Source organism: Oratosquilla oratoria, chromosome 15 (genome assembly GCF_046742065.1).
Source record: "Oratosquilla oratoria isolate Oo_2021 chromosome 15, ASM4674206v1, whole genome shotgun sequence".
Classification (NCBI taxonomy): Eukaryota; Metazoa; Arthropoda; class Malacostraca; order Stomatopoda; family Squillidae; genus Oratosquilla; species Oratosquilla oratoria.
This window is the reverse complement of record NC_134791.1, coordinates 56,562,569-56,579,706: the sequence shown is the minus strand read 5'-3', so window position 1 is coordinate 56,579,706 and position 17,138 is coordinate 56,562,569. Positions and strand designations below refer to the sequence as shown.

Genomic DNA, 17,138 nt, shown 5'->3' with positions numbered 1-17,138 from the left:
AAATGAGAAGTGAACCAGCTGTTATTTGCAGGTGACACTTTGTGGTTAGGTCACCAGGATCTAAGAATGTTTCGCAGAATATGTGAAAGGAGGAAGCTGAAAGTAAATATAGGTAAAAGTAACGTGATGAGATGTATAAGGGAAAGGGTGGCAGTGAATTGGATTCGAGCCTTAAAGGGGTGGCTGATGGAAGTGAAAAGTTTTAAGTATGGAGGGTCACATGTATCAGGGAAGAGAGGAGTGAGAGTAGAGGTAAATTAGAGTGAGGGGAGCAAGTTAATGTCTGCAGAATGAAAAGTGTCATGAGAAATAGTTATCTGGGCATGAACATGAAGAGAAGACTATATGAAGGGGGCTTGTGCCTATGACACTATAGGTCAGAGACTTGAAATTTAATGGAGGTAGAAAGGAGTTTAATATTTTTGAGATGGTGTTTAAAAATATGATGGAATTATGAGGATAGATAGAGGGAAAAATAAAGGTGTGAAACAGAAAGTAGGGATAAAAAGAGAACTGGCAGACCAGGTTTATCAAATACTGGAATAGTTTGGGCATATGGAAAGAATGAGTGAAGTGAAACTAGCCAAAAGAGTGTGTAAGGCTGAGGTGGGTGGAGTGAACTTAAGGGGAAGACTGAGAATTAAATGAATGGATAGGGTGAAGAGGTGCATTAGGTAAGGGGAATGCCTATTGAGTATGGAAGGGACAGGGCAAGAGATAGGTGTGAGTGGTGAGTGTGTGTGTATGGTTGATAATTGACATATCCTGAAGGGATTTATTGTTTTCTCTGTATTTTCTTGTGTGGGTGAGGGAGAGGGGCACCTTGTAATGAAGAAGTGGGGGTAAACCAGGTTCTGTTGGGCTCTGCTGTGGAGCTGCTTTGTCTTTCTCCATTGCTTATGACTCAGGCAATGGACTGGGAACAGGATTGGCCTTTCATCCATAAGGAGCCAAGATAAATGGGATAAGAAATAGGTGCTGGATGACTGTAGGATGTGTGAATACCTTGTGCATACCTTGGGTGTTCAACTGACTTGTAAAGGGGGAAGGGCCATTTGGTATATGGATATGTGTATGTTGCTTTAACATAGTTGTATCTTTGTTATATGTATATTTTGTCTATTTCTGTCATTTCCACTTTGTAAATTTAAGAATCATGTGATCATTTTAATATATTAATTCAATGTTTTAAGAATGATCTGTTCCACAGTTGATTATGTAGCAAATTATGATGAACATATTTTATTTACTCAATTAAGTTTTGTTTCTACATTTTTTCTCTGTATTACATATGACTCATCTCATTAACAATATTATAATAAGAGTATATTCAGATGGCATTTGATTTGTTTGGTCAGCTTCATATATTTTTTCTTGAACTTAGCATAATTTGATTAACAGTGTATTTTTCCAGCCCAAATAATCACTTGTAGAATTAGGTGGAATGCATAGTAATTATGTATTTTTATTTTTATTTATTTTTTTATCATCTGTGATAGACTTGATTTTTTGTATGATTTCATGTCAGGCAGATGCTTATGAATTTTTTTCATTATTATTAGTAATTCTATGTCAACACATTTTTAAAATTCTGCTTTGTATCATGATGGAAAAAAATTGCAGGGAGAGACACAAATGTGCTAATTTACATCAAGAGACGGCTAGCCATGTGTGCAAGAAAGCTGGGCAAGATGAAGGAGGCCATCAAAATGTTTAGAGATGTAAGTGAAACAGTAAATTAATGGATAAGGCCATTTCATTATAGAGCTGATATTTTTAAGGTTTGTGTATGTGTGTATATTTACCTAATTTACTAACCTAATTGTAGTGTACAGGAAAGGAGCAGTGCTCATTGGGTTCTCCATCTCTCCATTTTATCATACATAGCTCAAATTCATGTACAGTTCCAATTTAATGTATATCCTTGATTTCCAATTAACATATTTAGATTTGAATTCATGTATTGTTCCAGCTTGGGATATATGTCCTAAGCCATTCCAAGTATACATGCATCTTTGTGGAAAATTGTATTACATCATCTTTTAGATATGTTCTTCTTTAATTTATTCTCATGATGTCTTAATGTCCTTCTACCCTTTATCAAAAAATCTCTTCTGTCAATGCAATATATCCCCTTTAGTGACCTGAATACTATAATCATATCATCTCTTTCTCTTTGATCTTTCCAAGTTTTGTAGACCAAATGTTTTAGGCTTTCCTCACATGTTTTATCTGTCAGGCAGGGGACCACTTTGGTTGCTGCCCTTTTTATTCTCTTGATCTTGCTTATATCCATCACTCTGTGTAGGGATCATACCACTGATGCCTATTCTGGTCTTGGATGTATCAAGGTTTTGATGAGTTTTTTCATTATCTCTTCATTCACAATCTGTATGTCTCTTCCACAATCCTGCTGATATGTCTGTCAGGTGACAGGTTGCCTTATATCAACACTCCCAAATCTTCTTTTGCAATGGGCTCACTTCCTAAGGCATAATTTAAAGACTCTTTTGCCTCCATTGCTCATTTCCAGTACTTTGCATTCTTTTAAATTGAAATTCATTTCCTATCCTTAGCTACATGGAAAAATAGTGTCTAGATAATTTTGCAATATCCTACAGTCCTCGTCTTTCGCTGTTGTTATGATTTTGCATAATCTACAAACCTGTTGGTATAGCTACATGTTCTGTCCATCATGTCATTGCCATAGGTAAGAAACATCATTGGTCTAAGCACTGAACCTTGTGGAACTCCACTTGTTACTGCTTTCCATCTTGATATCATATCCTTTACTTCTGTCTTCATGTATCTTCAAAAAAATCTTTCATCCATTTAAGTAGTTTGCCTCTTAGTCTTTGAATATGTTCCAATTTCCACACAACTGTGAGGTATTTTATCAAAAACCTTCTCTAGGTTGAGATATACACAGTCCACCCATCCCCTTATCTCTTGGAGCACATCAATCACTCTTTAGTAAAAGCTTTAAAGGTTAAGCACACATGATTTTCCAGATCTCAAACCAAACTGACTGTTTGTCTGAATGTTCATATCTTCAAGGAATTTGGTCCATCATTCTTTTACAATCCTTTCACATAGTTTCATTATTGTGCTGGTCAATGATACCAGCCTATAATTTAGTGGTGTCTCCTTATATCCACTTTTGTGAATATGAACCATGTTAGCCCCTTTTCCAATCAAACTGGGGACATGAAAAGAAACTTAAAAAGGATAGTTATGGAAGAGATCTGAAAAAAAAGAAGAAACTGTTTTCCTACACAGAGTGGTGGATGTCTGGAATAAATTGGATGAAACAATAGTATTTGCAAACACCATACAAGAATTTAAGAACAAACTAGATGTTGTGAGATACAAAGGCAGGTCACTACAAGCATAGCTCCCCTTCCTGTATAATACAGCTAGGTAAATACATAAGTATATGCACTAATGCAAACATTTACATAAAAATGGTTAACCATGTATACTCAATCATAGTTACATGTATTGATGAATCCTTACACCCACATGAAAAAAGACATGTGCTTGAAAGCAAATGCCTGTACACATGTGCATGTAGATTTTGATCAGGAAGGGTGCATCAGGACACAGTGTATCAAAGGAAATTAATTGCTGAGAGGGGTGTTATGTTGAACATGACTTATTTTGTTTAATAGTGTTAGATCATATAATGAAGGTGGCTTTCAGACATTCTCAGTAAGTTGTTTCCATATGTAGCACCCTGATGGACCCTCCTTGATCACACTCTACAAGAACATGTGCACAGGCATTTGCTTTGAAATGTGTCTTTTTTTATATGGGTGTATATATTTGCATATATGTGATGATGATTTGGTTTAATGTCACAAAACTTACCCCTGTCAGTAGGCTAGGATGATGCCCCTTACAGAGGACTTTGTAGCATGGAATTTAATGAACCATGCCCTTAGTTCAACTTGCCAGTGGCAGGGTTGGAACCACCATCACTGACCTCCATTGCAATTTGTGACACCCTAACCTTATTGTGTTTACGTAATTGTAGTATGCAGGAAAGTATCAACACCTGTTAGGTCCCTTCTGCTACTCTCCAATTTATCATACTTAGCCTCAAATTCATGAACAGTACTGACTGAATCCTTGATTTCCAATTATCATAATTAGGTTTGAATTCATGTATTGTTCCAGCTTAAGCTTTATCTCCTAAGGTATTCCGAGTATTTATGTATCTATATGAAAAGCAGTATTTCTTCACATCCTTTAAGCATGTGATTTTTCTTAAAGTGTAACAACTTTGAAAATGAAAGGTGCCTAAATTTACCAGAATATGTTTTTAGTACATATGAAAGTCAATGATAGCTAGATAAATTACACTAAAACTTTCATTTTGTATTCATTGGAATTTGAAATTAGGTTGTCTGCTTCAAAACACTGCTTCAGTCGTTCTCTTAAAACCTTCCCATGGCACCATCTGTTTCTCAGTGATGTCATAGATTTTGGTTATTCTTAATGCATTGTGATTGTGTCAAGTGCCACATCTATGAATGCTTGCTTCTTCTGTCAATGCAATCTATCTTGTTTAGTGACCTGAATATTGTAATCATATCACCTCTTCAATCTTTCAAAATTGGTAGACCCAGCACTTTTACTCTCTCCTCATACAATTTATCTGCCAGGCTGGGGACCAGATTGGTTGCTGCTCAATATATTCTCTTGATCTTGCTTATATCCTTCACTCTGTGTGGTGACTATACCACTGATGCATATTCCAGTCTTGGATGAATCAAGGTTTTATATATGTATATGTGTACATATTTGTATATGTATGTCTTCATAAACCCCATATTGGAGTTGTGTCCTCAGTCTCGGAATCGGAATCGGAATCGGAAGAAAAAATGAGTGAGGAGTTTAACAATTATTTTCTATCGGTATTTACTGATGAGAGGTTAGATAAAGTACCTGACTGCGATCCGATTTTCAGAGGGGATGAAGAAAGTAGTCTAACTAATATCAGCATTAGTAAAGAGGAAGTAGTCAAGCAGATTGACAGACTTAAAGCTACAAAATCTCCGGGTCCAGACGAAATTTTTCCAAGAATGCTTAAAGAGTGTAAATTTGAAATCTGCGACCAGTTAACTGAAATATTCAATAAATCGGTAGATACTGGTTCTGTTCCAACTGCTTGGAGGCAGGCAAACGTTGTTCCTGTTTTTAAGAAGGGAGATAGATCGTCTATATGCAACTACAGGCCAATCAGTTTGACATCGGTTATAGGAAAAATGCTTGAATCAATAATAGTAAATAGACTCAGAGAACACATTGAAGGGCATAATTTAATTCGTGTTTCACAGCATGGTTTCTCCAAGGGTAAGTCATGTGTGACTAATCTTCTATCCTTTTACACTAAGGTATATAAGGCGGCAGACAACAATGAAAATTACGATGTTATTTACCTTGACTTTAGCAAAGCGTTCGACAAAGTGCCACACCAGAGACTACTAAATAAAATCAAAGCCCATGGCATAGGAGGAAAAGTGTTAGAATGGATTAGAGCTTGGATTAGTAACAGAAAGCAACGGGTCACCATAAATGGAATAAAATCTAGGTGGGGCAATGTTACTAGCGGGGTTCCCCAGGGCTCGGTTTTGGGTCCCTTGTTGTTCATTATGTATATAAACGACTTGGACGAAGGGTTAAATAGTGATGTTAGTAAGTTTGCGGACGACACTAAAATAGGACGCCTAATTAGGTCAGGAGACGACGCCCAGATTTTGCAGGATGACCTTAATAAGCTGTTAACATGGTCGGTGAAGTGGCAAATGAACTTCAATATCTCTAAGTGTAGCGTGTTAAACGTAGGGCTCCACAACCCCGAAAATAGATACAACTTAGATAACACGTTTTTAGAAAAATCTGAGTGCGAGAGGGACTTGGGAGTTCTGGTGAGTCCGGACCTTAAAACCAGGAAGCAGTGTATTAGCGCCAGAAATAAAGCTAACAGAGCATTAGGTTTCATTGCTAGGACGGTAACGAATAGAAGTGCAGAGGTAATTATTAAACTCTACCTAGCGATAGTTAGACCCATCCTTGACTATGCGGTACAGTTTTGGTCTCCGTCCTACAGAATGGACGTAAATTCATTAGAATCAGTACAGAGAAGAATGACCAAAATGATACAAGGACTCGGAAATTTGCCTTACGAAGAGAGGCTTAGGCACCTAAACTTACACTCTCTGGAAAGACGCAGAGTGCGGGGTGATCTAATAGAAGTGTTCAAGTGGATCAAAGGCTATAACAAGGGTGATGCAAACAAGGTCATCATAATAAAACAACAGGGCAGGACTCGCAGTAATGGGTACAAACTGGACAAATTTAGATTTAAGAAGGAAATAGGCAAGAATTGGTTTACTAATAGGGTGGTCGATGAATGGAATAAACTTAGTAACCATGTAGTAAGCGCTGAAACTATCAGTTGTTTTAAAAAACGATTAGACAACTTTATGGATGGGGATGACAGGTGGTGATGGATACGGAGCTGCCTAGTGTAGGCCTTATGGTCTTTTGCAGTCTCCTTTATTTCTTATGTTCTTATGTTCTTATGTCTGTTCCTGAGAGAGAAAAATCCCATGCTCATGAATAGATATATTTATATTGTATATATATATATATATATGTATATATATATATATATATATATATATATATATATATATATATGTGTGTGTGTGTGTGTGTGTGTATAAAATGAGAACATACAATATTGTAATTAGACCAACAGTGTTATATGGTTGTGAGAATTGGACATTAACCAAACAAAGAAAAAGAAAACTTGAAGTCTTTGAAAATGCCATTATTAGAAGAATTCTGGGCCCAGTGTATGATGCGGAATCAGGAGAATGGAGGCAAAGACACAGTAGGGAAATTAGAGAACAGACAGGACAACAAATGCTGCATAATATCACAAGTGAGAGAAGGGCAAGGTGGAATGGTCACTGTGCCAGGATGGAGCCAACAAGATGGCCAAAAATGGTGATGGAGGGAAGTATAAGGGGTAGATACCCCCTGGGAAGACCTAGGCACCAGTGGAGTGATGGAGTGGCGAATGACGTGGCCAGCATTAACCCTGACCTACAAAATTGGAAGGAAACAGTGGAGGACAGATTGGTCTGGAGAGGCATAGTGAAAGCGGTGAAGGGACTGCAGTCCTGATAGCCATTGGAGTAAGAGTAAGTATATATATTAGGGTGGCACTGAACATGGGGGTAATTTTTAAAAGTTGGAATTTTCATACGGCCCTTTGTGGGATCATAGGTATTCATACGAAAATAAGTTACGTAAATTTTCAGCTTAATCGGTGCATATTAAGAACTGCCACATCGAAAACAAGCAATCGGGGTGCTGTTCATCTGGTAGAAGCAACTGTCTCCAGTCTGGGACATGATAAAGCAACACTCGCACTGAATCGAGAGTCTATCCGTCGATCCCAAAGGTCCCATCGAGCTTTGTTGGCAGAAGAGATAAAAAAGAACTTCTCTCCAGACACTCCACTGATTGTCCACTGGGACGGAAAAATCGTTCCACATGTCACTGGCGGAGTTGTGGATCGCTTAGCCACCTTGGTCTCGGGAGATGGAGTGGACAAGCTTCTTGGTGTACCTATGCTCCCGTCTGGAACCGGAAAAGCCCAGGCTGACGCTGTGATGGAAGCTTTACAGGACTGGGGCCTTGAAGACCGTGTAATTGGGCTCGGCTTCGATACCACGGCTTCGAACACGGGGATCATTGGAGGGACGTGCATCCTTCTAGAGCAAGCGCTTGGACGACAGCTTCTCAATCTTGCGTGCCGACATCACATGCATGAACTCGTTGCAATGAAAGCCTTCACAGAATGTATGGGACCGTCGACGGGACCTGAGATAGTTCTATTCTCAAGATTCAAGAACCAATGGATGTTCCTGGCAACGACATCAGAAGACGTTCGCCCTCTTCTCGACGAGGAGATTGTTGCCCCTCTTCTCGAAAAGCGAAAGGAATTTCTGGAGCTCTTTGGTCGACATCTCACCAAAAGTCAACCGCGTGATGACTACAAGGAACTGCTGGAACTCTCTATCATCACTTTGGGAGGCTTGCCTCCTCGAGGGGTACATCTTCGTCGCCCTGGAGCGTTACACCGAGCCAGATGGATGGCGACGCTGATCTACGGAATGAAGATTTGGGTTCTGAGGGACCAGTTCCAGCTCACTAGTTCAGAAAGAAAAGGACTAAAAAGATTCATCAACTTCGTGCTGTTTCTGTATGTGCCAGCATGGTACTCGGCTGTAGAGGCTACGGCAGCTCCAGCAAGAGACCTTCGATTTTACCAGTCTCTCGTGAAGTATGAGGATGTTGACAAAGGGCTTTCAAAAGCCGTTGTTGGAACCTTTGGAAGGCACCTTTGGTACCTCAGCGAGCACCTTGTGGGCCTGGCTCTCTTTGATTTTGAAACGCCAGAGACGGTTCTTGAAGAACTTGCAAAAGCCATGAAGGAAGTTGGTGCGGAAGGAGGAAAGCAACCCCCTAAACGAATCAAGTTGAACCCTTCTGGAGCAACGTCCAAGAGGCTCTCAGACTTTGCAACGCCTGCGAGTTCCCTTCTTCTCGATCGACTTGGATGTGGTCGAAAGTTCCTGGAACTCCCGGTGGAAGACTGGAAAAATGATACGCAATACCTTCTTGGTCAACGACGTGCCAAAGCTCTTGGAGTCATCAATGATCGTGCCGAGAGAGGTGTCGCTTTGATGCAGGATTTCAATTTGCAGTTGACCCGAGATGAGTCTCAGCATCAGTTCATCCTTCAAGTAGTTGAGCAACATCGGAAGGAAAATCCCTCCAAGTGAAGTGCTGATTGATCAATGATGAGACTTTCTTCTGTTTTTTGTTCTGTATTTGTTCTGTTTTTGAAGAGAAATTGACCGTTTCAGTTAGTTCAAATTTTCTATCCGATGTTTTCTCTTTTTCTTTCCTTATAACCAATTCTCGAAACTTCAACATCGATGCGGCAGTTCTAAATATTAACCGATTTCACTCAAATTTTGCAAGAAATATTTTTTCAACTATACAAACAACTTGGTTAAAGGCAGCAAGAAAAATCGAAAATAATTTTTTCAGTGCCACCCTAATATATATATATATATATATATATATATATGCAAGGTTGACCACGAAGAAAAACTATTAAAGCAGAGCGCTTTCGTGTATTCACATCTTCAGTGCAAATAATACATAGTGAAAGATACAAAGGTGCAGAATATATAGGTGGGAAACAAAGGGAACGTGGAGAGATCCAGGTGAGAGAGTAGAGGTAGTACCCATGGACTAAGTGTCCGTCCGCGTTTATGTCACGCAGTTAGTCCATGGGTACTACCTCTCCTCTCTCACCAGGATGTGTTCACGGTCCCTTTGTTTCCCACCTATATATTCTGCACCTTTGTATCTTTCATTATGTATTATTTGCACTGAAGGTGTGAATACACGAAATTGCTCTGCTTTAGTAGTTTTTCCTCGTGGTCAACCTTGCATTTTCAAGAACACATGCTCCCAGTGTTTTTCCTGCATATATATATATATATATATATATATATAATATATAAATATATATATATTTATATATATATATAAATATATATATGTATATATATATATATATTCTGACTTCTCTAAAGATGAATAAGATATATGGTCAGAGAAGTGATAAAGGGTAGTTTCAAGGGAAAGGCTTAAAGGAGGGAGAATTGTAATACAAAAGCAGCATCACTATGCTCTCCAACAGAGACAACCAGTGTGCAACTCCAGTTTGTAGAGCAATTCAAAATGGTCCCTAAAGCAGCATGCTGTCATGCAATCACTTCTGCATGATAGTATGCAGTCAATACTCCAGTACAAAGCAACTGCTTGTCAACCAGGAGGAGCTAAGATGAGAGGGAAACAAATGGGTGAGGTATGGGAGTGGAATTGGGTGGGGATGGGTGGATGCCTTGGTTGGCTACCTCCTTTATAAATATAGAATAAACATGTATTAGTTCAATTCTGTCTTCCTACATCCTGGACCAGTGAAGGGCTTATGTTCTCTTTGTGATAATATCCCCATTCACAAAATCCCCACTAAAGCAAACATCCTCTTTCCCGTCCCTCTGTAGCCTGCTGTATTTATTCTTAGAGTTTTTGTAGCTCCATCTTATGTATTTGATATAGCTCATATAAGTGAAACTCTGTACCATTAACCTCTTCAGTACAAGTCAAATATTAGTGTACTCATCAGGTTGCCTGATGTACAGTGATGCATCACAATACACACATTACAAATATAAAGTTACTGCTGTTATACTCTTTCACCCTGAATAAGAACAACATCACAGAAAATGTAAGCAAGCCTGTTCACAGAATATGGGGGTCACGCAGCTACGACAAAATTGATATAATCAGGAAGCCAACACCAGCGTTCTCAACATGGAAAGTTGTCAATCAGAGGGTGAGGAAATGGTTTCTAAGAAAACAAGAAGGCAGTACTGTAAAGGAAACTTAGAATAGCATATGCTGATATTGATGGTTTACTATCAGCTAGGTTGGAGACAGATGATTATTTAAGAATAAATGAGCCTGATATATGGTGTCTAGTAGAGACTAAACTCACCCAAAAAGTTGATATACAGTTGGGAACAACAGATACACCTGGAGAAGAGAGAAGGTAGAAAGGCTGGAGGAGTAATGTTTGTGGTGAGATGTGATGTAAAGATGGAAGAAGCAAACCTGAGTGAAAGGAGGGCTGAAGCAATTCACCCAAAGATCAGTACTAAAGGACACAATAAAAAAGACTTCATGGTGGCATATGTTCCCCCTCAAAACAAGAGCTTAGGATGAAACTGAATATCAAGAAATATCAAAGGATACTTTTTTTTTTTTTTTTTTTTTCTAAAGAAAAATATTTAACAAAGTAGTAACAGTCCTTGTTGGAGATTTTAATTGTGGTGACATCAACTGGGAGGAATGGGAAGCAAGTGGCAGAGCAGATTCCTGGGGAAATACACTGTTGAGTATAGCAATAGAGAATGCAATGACCCAGTGGGTAAAGGAAGTGACCCAGGTAAGAGGGGACATCATCTTGAACTACCATTGCCCACTAGGAAAAAATGACCATGTTACAATTGAATTTCAGCAGGAGGGTGAGGAAATAGAGCCAAGCAATGAATCACACAGGCAAGGGAGATGCAATTTTAGGAAAGCAGATTACTTAGGGTTGAGAAAATATTTTGAAGAAACAAACCAGAGGGAATTCATGAATACCATAGGAATAAGGAGGAAATGGGAAATCTTGACATGTACAACCTAGGAGTGAACAAACATGTGCCAAAGACTATAGAAGGGAAGAAACAAAAACAGGATTGGTTTAATAAAGAGTGTGAGATTGTGAAAAAGGACAGAAATGTGGTTTGGGGAAAGTGGAGAAAGAAAAGAAGCAATAAAACAAAAGAAGCTTACCAACAAGCTAGGAATGACTATACCAGAATTCACTGGGAGGGAAGAAGCAGTTTTGAAAGATGTGTAATAAAAAAATGGAAAGATGAACCAAAACTATTTTACAGGTTCATAGACGGTAAATTGAGACACAGGTAAGAAATCATTAAGTTAATAGTAGATGGTGAGGTCTTTGAAGAAGCCTCAGCTGTGGCAGAAGTAATTAATGAAAGTTTCCAATCGGTCTTTGCAAAATAGTGCAACTTTTTGGATAAAAGCAGGGGGGGAGCAAAAAACCAGGTTTAGTAGATATAAATGTAGAAGTGAGGGAGGTGCTCAATCTCCTGGTATCATTGGGTGTGACAAAAGCCTCAGGACCTGATGGGATCTCAAACTGGATACTTGAAGAATGTAGGGAACCAGAGGGGGGGGTGCAGGGGGTGCCCGAGCACCTGCCCCTTTGCCCTGTGCCCCAAAAATGCCCTTCACAAAAATATATAAAAATGAATGAAAAATTATTTCTCACAGGCTTTTTTCCATTTTCTTACCATTCAGAAATTATAATATTGAAAATGGTGTTGCACCCTACCGGATAGTTGCCAAATACGAATAATACAAAAGAGTGAAGTGCCTAATTTCCAGCCCAAAGCACCTGCCCCTTACAGTGTCTGTGCACATTACTGTAGGGAACAACTAGTGGACAAGATCCACAGTCTTATTACATGTTCATGAAAAAAAGGCATTGTGCCACTTGATTGGAAAAGGGCAAATGTGGTGCCACTTCACAAAGGTGCAAACAAGGAAACACCACTAAATTATAGACCAATATCACTAGCCAGCACAATAGGATTGTGAAAGATTGATGGACCAAATATCATGAAAAGATGAACATTCTGACAGTTTGGCTTCAGATCTGTAAGGTCATGTGTGTTGAACTTTTTAAGCTTTTACTTGAGAGTGATTGATGTAGTGCGAGAGAGAGAGGGGTGGGTGAACTGTGTATACTTGGACCTAGAGAAAGCATTTGATAAAGTACCTCACAGTTGACTTATGTGGAAATTGGAGCATGTTGGAAAACTGAGAGGCAAACTACTAGAATGGATTAAAGACTATTTGAAGGAAAGATAAATGATAACAGTAGTAAAGGATAAGATGTCGAGCTAGAGAGCAGTAATGAGTGGAGTACCACAAGGTTCAGTGCTTGCACCAATAATGTTTATGTTAATGACATGTTTGCAAATGATTGAAAAATTATGAGGAGTAAAAAATGAGGAGGATGGTAGAATATTGCAAAATGATCTAGATACTATTTTTGCATGAGCCAAAACTGGGAAATGAAGTTCAATACCAAAAAAATGCAAAGTATTGAAAATGAACAATAGTGGCAAAAGACCATCCTTAAATTCCTTGGGAAGCGAACACATTACAAAAACAAAAGAAGAGAAAGACTTGGGAGTGTTAATAAAAGATAACCTGTCACCTGACAGGTATATCAGCAGGATTGTGGGAAAGACATATGGACTACTGCAAAAGATTAAAGTGCCATTCCATTATGTGGATGAAGAGATGATGAAAAAACTCATTGAAACTGATACGTCCAAGACTGGAATATGTAGCAGTATTATGGTCCTCACACAGAGTGAGGGATATAAGAAAGATTGAAAGAATACAAAGGGCAGCAACCAAACTGGTCCCCCACCTGGCAGATAAACCATATGAGGAAAGACTAAAGGTACTGGGTCTGCCATCTTTGAAAGATTGAAGAGAAAGAGGTGACATGATTACAGCATTCAGGTCATTAAAGGGTATAGATTGCATTGATAGAAGAGATCTGATTAAAGATGGGAGGGCTTTAAGAGGTCATAGAAGTAAATTAAGAAAGACCACATGTTGAAAGAATGTGAAAAAATACAGTTTTCTATATAGATGTACATGTGGAATAGGTTATAAGGTGGTAAGGCCCAAGCTCAAACAATACATAAGTTCAAATCTAAATATGGTAATTGGAAATCAAAAGGTATAGACTAAGTTGGAACTGTACATGAATTTAAGTCTAGGTGTGTTAGAAATCTAGAGAATAGGACACAGGATACAACAAGCATTGCTCCTTTTCTGTATACTTAAATTAGGTAAGTACATAGGCATCATCATATTCAAGAGGTTAAAAACTTTGTCCTCACATGTTGCCTCACCAGACTTCCTTGTTGGCAGTTGCCCTTCTCTTTCAATTTTTTTTTTTTTTTTTTTTTTTACTTTTTCAGTTTATTTATTTTTATTTTTATTCAGGAAAGTTATATCTAATTTGTAGTTGGATTTACTCTTTTCTTGTAGCCTTAGGAAATATTTTTTCTTGTTTTCTAGATGATCGCTGCAATTTTGTCTAACAGTGTGTATTTACTTCATTGTATGTAGTATATAAGTTTAGAGTTGTGCTTATGGAATCGTTTCTTTGCTTTCATGAATTAAACTGTCCCTTAAATTATGGTAGTAGTATGGATTATATTGTTATTCAACTTGTTCCATAACCATAAGTCTACAGGTGTATGGAAAGCTATACTTCAAGGTTTGGGAGGAGATTTCCAACCAGAGCCCAAAAATTCAGGTTTTTAAATGTGCATGGATGTAGTATAAATAAGTATTAACCCCTTCACTACGGGCCAAAATCTCGCAGGCGGCATTAGCTGCCAGACGTACGATGTTTCGTCATAATATTCACATAAAAAATAGTCACCGCTTATATCAATCGTTCTCTCTTTCACCCGTAAATTTTGATAACCATAGAAAATGTGATGAAGACAGTTTAGAGAGTATGTCATTACGCAGGGGCAACTACAATAAATATAATCAAGACGCCGATATGGCAGCCTCGCGTATCCACTTGCTCCTCATGCCGCCTACGTAGGCAGCACCGTATGGAAGAGGTTAAAGGGAAGAGATAGGCAGTATGTTTGTGAGAAGGAAGATGGATATGTTGGCATGAAATGAAACTAAAGCACCAGTCACACATATATGACTCAAATGAGTTTGTTTGAATAGAAAAAACTTTGTTTACAATTTCTTATTTTTCAAATCTCCAAAGGTCATATTACCTTTGTGTCATATATTGAGAAGCTGAATGATGAACTAAGAGAAGTTAAACCAATACGAATATTAAACACATTGTTGAATTGGTCTTAGTGAAGTCTAGAATACCAAAAGCAAAGTTGCCCTGCAGCTTTTCAAATTAACATTTGACAAGAATTGTGATGTGTGGCTGGGTCCTAAGTTGAAAGAGGGGGAGGTTATGAGTTTGGGAGTATAGTGGGGAGGGTGTTAGGAATGAGGAGGGGGGGCAAGGGAGAGGATGGCTGTGCTAGTAAGTGATGAGATAGGAAATCATGTGGTGGAGTGGAAAGAACTATCTTCAAGATTAATGAGGGTGAAGGTAAAACTGGGATGGGAAAACCTTGAAAGCACTTATTGGCATGGTAGTGAGAAGAGTGTAGTAGGTAGGTTTTTTGGGTAGATTTAAATGGGTGTCTAGAGAATTTTGGGAGGAATGTTGATGTAATAATATTGGGAGATTACAATGCCAGAGTAGGTGATAAACCAATATATGGAGTGGTTAGGAAATTTGGAGTGCCAGGTAAGAATTATAGTGGAGAGTTGGTGGTGATGTGTATAGAGTTGATGATAGCTAAAACTAAGAAAAAAGTAAAGCACAAGTATACATGGGAAAGGGTGGTGGAAGGGAGGTTGGTTGATAGTCATTATTGGACCATGTAATGGTATCCAAAGGAAGGATAGGAAGAGTTCTAGATATCCATGTTCTTAGGGAGAGAAGGGGGGCAATATCAGATAATTTTTTGGTGGAAGGAAAGTTGAGAGTTGAGGATAGCTGGAGCAAGAAGAAAAGGATGTAATGTAGAGATGCTCAGAGTGAACTTTTTAAATGAGAAGGAAAATGAGCAGAAGTACAAGATGACAAAGGGGTGGGAGATGGTGAAGGGTAGAGTAGAGGTAGAAATGGAAGAGGAATGAAAATGTTTCATGGAGGAAGTGACATGGTGTGCAAAGACATGTGGAATAAGGAGGATGGGAGGGAATACATGTAAAGGTAGTGAGTGGTGGGATGATAAAGTGAAGATGATAGTAGAAAAGAAGCAAACATTTAGGGATTGGTTGCAAAGTTGGACTGGAAACATATGAGAGGTACAAAAAAAAAAAAAAAAAAAGAATAAAGCAAGCAGAGGAGAACAGATGTAAAATGGGGGAGGAGTGTGACAGAAAAAAATTGAAAGTAGTAAAAAATGTTTTGGAAGGAAGTTAACCTCTTCACTCCGGGGCACATCGCATGTCTGGCAGCAGTAGCTGCCCGACGTGCGATGTTGTGTCATAATAATGGCATAAAGAATAAAGTCAGTGCTCAATCGTTCGTTCTCTTTCACCCGTGTATTTTAATAACCATAGAAAATTGATGAAGCCAGTTTAGAGAGAATGGAAATTACGTAGGTACGACTACAATAAATATAATCAAGATGCCGACGTCGGCATCATCGAGTACCCACTTGCTCCTCATGCCGCCTACGTAGGCGTCACCGTATGGAAGTGGTTAACCACTTCACTCTGGGCCAAAATCTCGCGGGCAGCATTAGCTGCCAGACGTACGATGTTGCGTCATAATACTCGCATCATAAAAAATAGTCACCGCTTATATCAATCGTTCTCTCTTTCACCTGTGAATTTTGATAACCATAGAAAATGTGATGAAGACAGTTTAGAGAGTATGTCATTACGCAGGGGCAACTACAATAAATATAATCAAGACGCCGATATGGCAGCCTCGCGTATCCACTTGCTCCTCATGCCGCCTACGTAGGCGGCACCGTATGGAAGAGGTTAAGGGAAGATGTTGAGGTGAGTCAGGCATAAAAGAGAAGATAAAAGGTGCAGATGGACAGATGTTCATAGAAGTGGAGGAAGTAAGGGGAAGATAGGTAGAGCATTTTAGAGAACTGTTAAATGTTGAGAAGGATAAGGAGGAATTGATTGTGGCAGTGGAAGGTACTAAGAAAATGATGGTGATTGGAGAGGAAAATGGAAGAAATAGAAAAGATGCAGTACAAGGAACTTTTGAAAATGATAATAGCAGGTAAGATACCTGGGTTGGATGGGAGTCATGCATAGTGTCTGAAGAAGTGAGGTATAGTAATAGTGGACTGGCTAGTAAGATTGTTTAATACACGTTTAAAGTAGGGAAGAATGCCAGACAACTGGAGGAGTGCCTGCATAGTTCTACTATACAAAGGAAAAAGGGACAAATGTTATTGTGGTAGTTTCAGAGGGATCTTTGTTGAGTGTAGTAGGGAAAGCTTATGGGCTTTTAATTGAGAGAAATAAGACAGGAACAGAGGGAGTAATTGGTAAGGAACCCTGTGGCTTTAGGAAAGGTAGAGAATGTTCACTGGCTGAGCGGGTTAGGGCATCGTTACTTGCAGCGAAGGTCAATGTGAGGGCAGTTCGAATCCTGCCACTGGTGAAGTTGAACCAAGGGCATGGTTCATTAAATTCCATGCTACAAAGCCCTCTGTGAGGGGCACCGCCCTATCCTCCCGATAGGGGGGGGGGGAGTGTGTGACGTTAAACCAAATCACATATCACATCAGATAGTCATTTAG

The 17,138-nt window shown here is 38.9% G+C and overlaps 1 protein-coding gene across 4 annotated transcripts in view; it reads left to right on the top strand.

The window, feature by feature from the left end:
- LOC143033456 (protein ST7 homolog) overlaps positions 1-17,138 on the top strand; it is a 117,703-nt gene that overhangs the window by 81,296 nt on the left and 19,269 nt on the right. For all 4 annotated transcript variants that reach the window (XM_076198921.1, XM_076198924.1, XM_076198923.1 and 1 more), the window contains exon 6: positions 1,624-1,721. In XM_076198921.1, the coding sequence (XP_076055036.1) occupies positions 1,624-1,721 (98 nt within the window). The remainder of the gene's footprint in view (positions 1-1,623; positions 1,722-17,138) is intronic.